Here is a 7,790-nt window from a genome sequence, read left to right as displayed (position 1 = left end):
AACACGGGTAGCATTTGATTGTTCTTTCAGTCTTCAAAGATCAATGCAAACCTTTATTTTCTATAAATAATTTAATAAATACTTTTGTTTTACAATGATACAACAAATAACAAATTCATAGCAAATGAGTCACAAAGAATTTAGGATCAGTATACTTTAATAAGGTATCAGTGTCAAAATACATTTCCTTATCAAGTTAAACTTCCCATACAGTTATAATATTGTCAATAAGAATTCAGCAATATAGATTATGAAATAATTATGATAAAAAGTATGATTAATATTAAGACATGGAATATTTTTTTCAGAGTGTTTTAGTAAACTGTTAGGGTATAACATTTTTAATGCTGAAACTACAGAAATAAGAAACAGAAGAGCAGTATTCAAGTGTCTTTAATCCTTGAAGCCTTAAGTCTGTGCCACTGCAAATTTGTCAAATGTGGATAGCCAATTTTCATCAGATGTTGATGCTTACAATAAATTTTTTTCACTTAGTAATATCTTCACTTTATGAGTAGATTATTTTTGGTCATAAACTCTTGAAAGATTGCCTACAATAGGGAGTATATTTTTTTTTACATCATGTACCCATAACAAAAGGTCTTCAGCTTTTCTAAGTATGTGTGGTTAAGACTCGCTTAGCACAGCGAAACTCTGAAGTGCTCTATGAACCCAAGGCTCCCTCTGTGCAAGTGTCAATGCATGAAATAAAGCAAATTTATACACCAGGCTTCAATAGACTCAGAAGTCTCAAAAATATATTTTTGTTCTAAGTTTCTGGGCCAGATTTTTACCTTTAGTACTTGGCCACTGTTTCATTTTCTTCAGTGAATCTACAGTGATTTATGCCAGTGGAGGAAACAAGATAGATTCCAACACAGATCTAAGTCTGTATGTATTAAGTCAGAACTGCTCACCTGCCTTTTATTGTATTATTTTTTGCTGTTTAGAGATGTTGTAATTTAAACTTTCAAAAGCCTTTGAAAGCAGTCAAAGCTCTATTTTTAAATATGTGCATGACAATTAATGATAGTTGAAAAGGAGTTCTGAAAATGTCTGGCTGCATTTTAATGACTTTTTAGCTGCTGATTAATTTAATGCAAGTAAAAATGAAAGACCTCCCTGCTGGCTATTCATCTCACTATGCAATCCTTTTTGTCTAATTCTTTTTGTCTAATTATAACTGAGTTAGCCTAATACACTGGAAAATACTATTTTGAGATTTTTTTTATTCAATATTGAAATTATATTGCTAATTGGCATATAAAATGAAAAAGGGTAACATTAATCAGAGGTGTTAGTACTGGCCACTGCTCTGATTCCTGAAATATCAGCAACAACATAACAAATACTACAAGTTTCTAGCAGAAACAGCTCTTAAAGTAGTTGTGTCATAGATACAGCGAAAAGTACCAAGAGGTGATTAACAACTGACCCAGAGAAAGATAATAATTTAAAAAAATCTGTTTTGTGTAAAATATAAAGGCAACAACAAAGAACAAAACAAGAAACCTCAACACAAATGAAATCAGAGGCCTAAATCCTCCACTGGGGCAAATCTGTAGGACTCCCTTGGCTGTAGAGCTAAGCCAGGTTAAGGCAGCTGAGAATGTGGCTTGCTTCTGAGGAAAAGAGCTTAAAACGTGCAACTTTCACAGATACCCACAAACATTGCATTTCACCATTCACGTTTCTTTCAACAAAGTGTATAAAAATGAAGGAAAAGGATGGGAGGCAGAAGGCTAGGATTTTTCCTTAGTATGGTTTTCCAAAAGTTATTAAAGTTACAATAAAATAAATGCTGGAAAACAGAAAGACTCAAAAGGATTTTAATTTGGCAGATCAACAAAAAACTGTGGTTGGAGATCAAATTTGTTTCATTCCTCTTTGGCAATAAAAATATATCTTTGCAGTACTGCAGCCAAAGTATCACATGATGAGGCATTTATACCACAGCTTTTTATTAGCATGAAATTCGGAAAAAAAATTCAGAATATAAATTACAGGTAATGAGATAAGGGGAGGGTAATCAAACTCTCTAAACACCACTTTAATTGCAGTAGAGAAAATACAGTAGATGTATTTCTTTAATATGAATAATAAAGTGAATAACTTCAAAAGGCCACTATTTGGTAATGTGGACAGGTTCAATATCTAAGTAAAATCCTGTAAAAGTGTACTGGTATTAGAAATTGTCTACTTGCAAAAATATATTTAAAACCAGAAGCTGTTTTGAACAGTATAGGCCGTGGAATATTGCGGGGTCGCTCAGGTCGCCTGGTCCAGCGCTCGGAGCAGTTCGCTGCCCTGCAGCAGCATCGAGCTGCCCAACACGGGCACGTTCACCTCACAGTCATATCTTGTCAGCTCGGGCAGCAAGTAGGGCTCAAAGGAGGGCCCCAGCAGGCGACTGGTCATACCTGGAACATGGCAGCGAAGTAAGTTAAGGTGCTGAGACTAGAAAGGGCACTTGTTTCCTCCCACCTCTTCTGTTTACACCAGTTTCATTCTGTTTTTATGTCAATATGCCTCAAACCACTAGCAGTTCCAGGTGTCAGAGCAAACCTGTGCTCTGCCCCTCCTTAAACTGCTGCAAGGGTGTCACACTAACAAGTCCAGTTTTTCACCTCCACCCCCAAACTGAGATTGTTCTGAGAAAAACCATTTTGGTGCAGATGAGAAAAGCTGTAGTAAAAGACATAGTTTCTAAATTGACACCACTCCTCTCATGTGTTAAAAAGAACAGACACACATCCTCTTTGATTACTTATTTCAACATTTAGAAGACACATGTTAAGACTCTAATTTACAAATTTCCAAATCAATGCTGCAGTCAAGTTGTTTAGTATGATATAATAATCAATTCTTTCAAAAGACAAGAGTATGGATGGAGGATGACAGGTCCTCCAAGGTGAAAAGGTGTTAAGTCTAACTGAAATAAACAGTAAAAATATTTTTCTCATATATTACAAATTACATTACAGTTTCACACTAAACTACAGATTTTTGTGCTATATTTTGATTTTTATCATCCTCCTCCTTTTGTGTGTTTTTTTTTTTTTTCATGGAATCAGTATTGAAACAAAATGTCAACATTTTCCCATGTCTGTCTTTGACAGCTCTTACCTGATGCTTTATGAGCTGGCTGGACACTGTAGTCCTGACAGTGGGAACTGTAAAACAGAGGGGGAAACACTCCTGCTTTCAGATTCTCACCCGGACTGTCACAGGTGGGTTGATGCTGCTGTTGCTGCAGTTGATTCATTGGTTGGCTCAGACCTCTCGAGTTACAGAAAAATTCATCTGTTATTTAAATATTAGGGGGGAAAAAAAAGCTAAATGAAGACAGTGCAATAATTATAGTAGATAATACATTTATCACAAAGGAAGTCTAGAAATAGCCCCAGCTCTAGCAGTAGTACTGCAGTCAAGATATGCTTGTGTAAGGAAACACAGTGTTGTAGAGAAGCAGTATCTGTTCTAGCTCTGATATCCACACCTTGGATCAGCAGGAGGTAAACACAGCTCCATTAAGCTGTTTTCTGTTCCCTCCTAAGCAAGTGTGTGAACATAAGAGAAACCAACTGAATGGTATTTATCAAATGTACCTTTAAATTGTTCAGCTCTTAGTGATACAACTTCATCTTTAAGTTTAGCTTAATGTAATATTTACAGAGCTTATTTACATTTCCTTTTGAGAGAGCTTTTTTTCCCTATTCAACCTGTCTTAAAATGGTGTTTCAATATGTAATATTGCGAAAGCACTTTCTTTTGTCTTACCAGTAAGAACACCTGTGCTGAGAGACTTCTTTTCTGTAACCAAGGAACAGTTTTCCCCCTTGAGAAATTTCATTCTCTTCCACATTAAGTGAGTTGGGTTAATGACAGATGGATCTCCCTAGAATGAGAAGGGAAGCGAAACAATTACACTGATGACCATGGTGAGTCCAAAGTTGTGAAGGGGATGCATTTCTTATGATTACCCCACTCAGCTGTTGCAAGGCTTGTTCTTCATAATCCAGCTGTCGCTTCAGTTTCAAACTGTTAGACAGAGCAAGTCTTGCTGGGTTTACATCTATGCCTCGTTGTCCAAAAGCATCAAGGGGCCTGTGGAGAGGAGATCTTTGTGAGTGCACAGGAAGGCAAATCAAAATCATCTGGTTCATTTACAGATTCTTCTTTCATTTAAAGACATTTAAGGTGTCTGAGACTTGCCAGTGGACAGATCTCAAACATCAAATGTTTTTATTTCCTTTTATTAGTCATCCCACCATCTTTAGAAACTTTTGACGTTTGGGATCAAAGACTTATGAAAGTTTAGCATAAACAGCCTCTAGGGATCTCCAGGCAGACAAAAAAATGCTGTGGAAAAGAAAGTAATGTAATTTTTAAGAATTGGATTTGGGAGCCTTGCATGTCCCCTTGCTTTACATACTAAGTACGAACACACAAGTTGTTGACTGGGGACAAACCCTCTCTTTCCAGATGCATATTCAGACACTGGTATTTCTGCCAACAAGAAATTCAAAAAAGCAAACTGCACAGCTTCACGTTTTAAAATGACCATTGCTGTTTTATGTACTTCCTGAACATGACAGTGTGAGCAACATTGAAAATTCAAGAGCTACAGAGAAACTTCTAGCTATGAGGCAACTTCTAGGACTGCGCCCTCTGATCTATATCTCATCACATATTGTTCACATGTAAGAAAGCAAACAAAAAGGTTGTAGAAAAAGAGCCTGCAATTTAAGTCTTGGCTCTAGTATTTACATATGCCAATTATAATGTACTTTCATTCCTCTCTCTTCCCCATTTTCTGTTGTGCAGAAAATATATGCAAGGTAAGAAAGTATGGGTGTCTCCCTGCTACTGCTGGGCCAGTAAGTCTTTTTGGTACTGTTCTTAAATTGCATAAAGTCAAGCATGCTTTGCAAAATTACTGATGTAATTTTAACCAGACCAGCAGGAAATTCATTTGCCTATCCTTACAGGCAATGAAAAATTAGCCCACTTCTGCTTCCTTCAGACTCACTGCCACTGGGAGAGCACCACAATAATTTCCCCAGAGCTGCAGTCTGATGCCTATCACAACAAATTGTTTCAGCTGAATTGAGAAAAATTACTTTTCAAGATTATGACCCTTCTCATTTCCCAGAATATTTTCTGGGTAAATATGCATAGTTATACCACAGAAACACATACCTTTTTTTATATATGGGCACTCTCTGAGAAGTGCCCATTATTGGTGGACCTGAGGGGGAACTTGATATGGATCCTGAGTATTTTTCCATGAGTCTCCATTTTGCAGGAACATATTCTAATGGGGGATCAGGTGGCCACTGGGTGTTTGATCTTCCTCCCATCGAAGACAGGGGAGTGCTGGCTTGGTCATGGTATGGTGGCAGGGATGACCTACTCATATTGTTGAAGAACGCCGATGACAGGGACCCATGACCAGAGTTAATTTTTTCATTCGATAGCTGTGGGCAATATTTCTCTGGGAGGAACTGATTCTGTGAAGTAGGAGCGAGGGGTTGGAAGATGGTACTCATGCTACTTAGATGCTGCTGGGTATTTTGTGCACTTTCAGAGAGAGGACTTTCTTCTTGGCAGATGGGGCTGAGCTGGAAATCTTCTCCATCCATAGGAATGTAAGGAGCCAAGGTTTCAAGGTCCAGTTCATTAAAATCAGTCTGTGCAAAGATGAAGTAAGTTCATAAAGAAACTATAAATTAGTAATAGTCGTGGCAGTTAGTGTGATATGGAATACTAACAAAGCTGAAAAATCACTGTATGCCAAATTTACCTAATGAAATTGGCAAAGTCCTGTTTAAAGGTGTCTTATTTCTATGCTAGCATACATGTTCATCATATCATCATCAGCAAAATTAAGACAACAAACTGAAGGAAAAAAAACCTCCCAGAGGAGCAATATTTGTTAAAGCAGCTTGCATGCAGCTTCCACCGTCATTGTGATCTGAAGTAGATGCTGTTTCACTAAGCTTTGAATAACTTGTCTGCCAAGACTCTACAACATGGGGCATGTAGTTCAACCTCAGGCTTTTTCATGTTAAAATAGAAAACACAGCTTTCTCATAATCCAGCTACATAAAAAAAAGGTGTCTAAAAATGTGAAGGTTGAAAAAATGTAGCCAGAAGGACATTATCACACTTAAATCTGTATTCTGTTTTTCCCTTGGAGGACTAGTCATACCTACATTCACTTCTCTTGGCATTTGACCAGAGCTGAACAGAGAGGATAATCAATGTTGGCCCCCCAAACCCTGCAGCACTTTTATAATACTCATTTTTCTCAGCAAAGCAGCTGATATGGTGGGAAACACCTGAGCAAGCAGATGCTGAATCTGACAATACTGAAGTTTGCACATGTAAAATCTTGCAGTTTCATCCTTCTCCACACTTGTCTCCTATCTGTCCGCTCTTTCTCTTGCTTTCATTTCTATGTCCAGACTTAGACAAAATTTCTTCAGAACATGGATTACAGCCTACCTAAGCCTGCAAATTGAAGTGTTGGTTAATGGAAGTACCTAATTTGGCCCCAGCATTCCAAAGTTTCTGTAGGATTAATAGATAGAGTGTGAGGTCTGTGCTACCAGTCAGCAGTGCCTGTTCCTTTCTCTCAACTATAAAGTATAAGCTCTTCACAAAGGCATTTCAATTAAGTATCTAAAGTTAAATAAGCTGAATCAGGCCCACACCTTTTATTCACTAGCTCACTTGCTGTAATGTTGTAATAGTGGGTTTATTTATTTATAGGGGAAATTTCTACTCTTACATCATTATTAGAATGCAGGAGATGGAGACTGTGTTACTTTACGTGCAAGGAATTGTCAAGTCTTTCTGAAAACTTCCAAGGGGTAAAAGAGGAAGCATATATCTAAAATGAGTTTTCATTTTGTAGTTAAAGGAGATGTGTGCTATGAGGGGCATTCCTCTCTCATTTGGTTGTTTTGCAAGAATTAGTTTATTTATATTTTGTTCTAGAAAGGATGTTTACTCATTAGTCATTCGGCTGCATTTAAAAACAAATTGCTGCTGTTTATATTCGTTATCCAATCTACAGAAGCCTCCAAATTTTGAAAGCTCTCTGGTGATCCATTCTTCTTAGCAGTGCCACCAGAGTGGCACTCCAAACCTCATGTTTCATAGCGTTAGGGACAGAGATTGACATGGCAGCTTTTGGAAGTGCACTGTTTTGTTAATATGCATCAAAGATTTGGGGTGCTTGTGCAAATGTAGTTTAAATGCTGTATCCCAATATCTGCACGCACAACATGCAGCTGTACTGTCTACTAGCAGGAGACTGATCTTGGTGGCTTTTGGAAGAGGGAGTTCATTACCTGGGAGGTACACTGACTTTTTGATTCTGTGTCCATGGCAAAAAGTTTTTCAATCACCTCGATCTTAAGGTCTTCATCCACAGAACTGTAATAATCTCCTGGGCTGCTGGGCTGCATAGAAATAACAATTTTTTCTAAGCAGGAACACAACCACAGTACTGGCTTAGTATCATGTCATTTATACCATGCTCTTATTCAGTAACAGATCTTTCCTATGAAAAGTGAATGGGCAGATGGTATATTTAGGGTGCTCAGAACCCAAAACTGTCCACTGCTATCAGAAACTTTTCTCTGACACTAGATCATCAGTGCAAAACATAGGCACCCATTACAGGAACCTAGCTGTCATCCTGTTTTAAATGTTTTTTTGGCAGCTGAGACCAGGAACAAGAAATGTACACCATTAAATACTTTTGTCAAGAAAGAAGA

General features: G+C 37.6%; 1 protein-coding gene across 1 annotated transcript in view; it reads right to left on the bottom strand.

Moving 5' to 3' along the window:
- Positions 1–1,813: 1,813 nt before the first annotated feature.
- EPAS1 (endothelial PAS domain protein 1) overlaps positions 1,814–7,790 on the bottom strand; it is a 74,673-nt gene continuing 68,696 nt past the window's right edge. The window contains exons 11-16 of the mRNA XM_053937809.1: positions 7,362–7,472; positions 5,203–5,693; positions 3,984–4,107; positions 3,781–3,898; positions 3,127–3,303; positions 1,814–2,420 (exon numbers count right to left, since the gene is read on the bottom strand). Of these exons, the coding sequence (XP_053793784.1) occupies positions 2,269–2,420; positions 3,127–3,303; positions 3,781–3,898; positions 3,984–4,107; positions 5,203–5,693; positions 7,362–7,472 (1,173 nt within the window). The 3' untranslated portion in view covers positions 1,814–2,268. The remainder of the gene's footprint in view (positions 2,421–3,126; positions 3,304–3,780; positions 3,899–3,983; positions 4,108–5,202; positions 5,694–7,361; positions 7,473–7,790) is intronic.

The sequence above is a fragment of the Vidua chalybeata genome, chromosome 3 (genome assembly GCF_026979565.1).
Source record: "Vidua chalybeata isolate OUT-0048 chromosome 3, bVidCha1 merged haplotype, whole genome shotgun sequence".
NCBI classification, from domain to species: Eukaryota; Metazoa; Chordata; class Aves; order Passeriformes; family Viduidae; genus Vidua; species Vidua chalybeata.
Note: the sequence above shows the minus strand (reverse complement) of the source record. Positions and strands in the feature narration are given on the sequence as shown.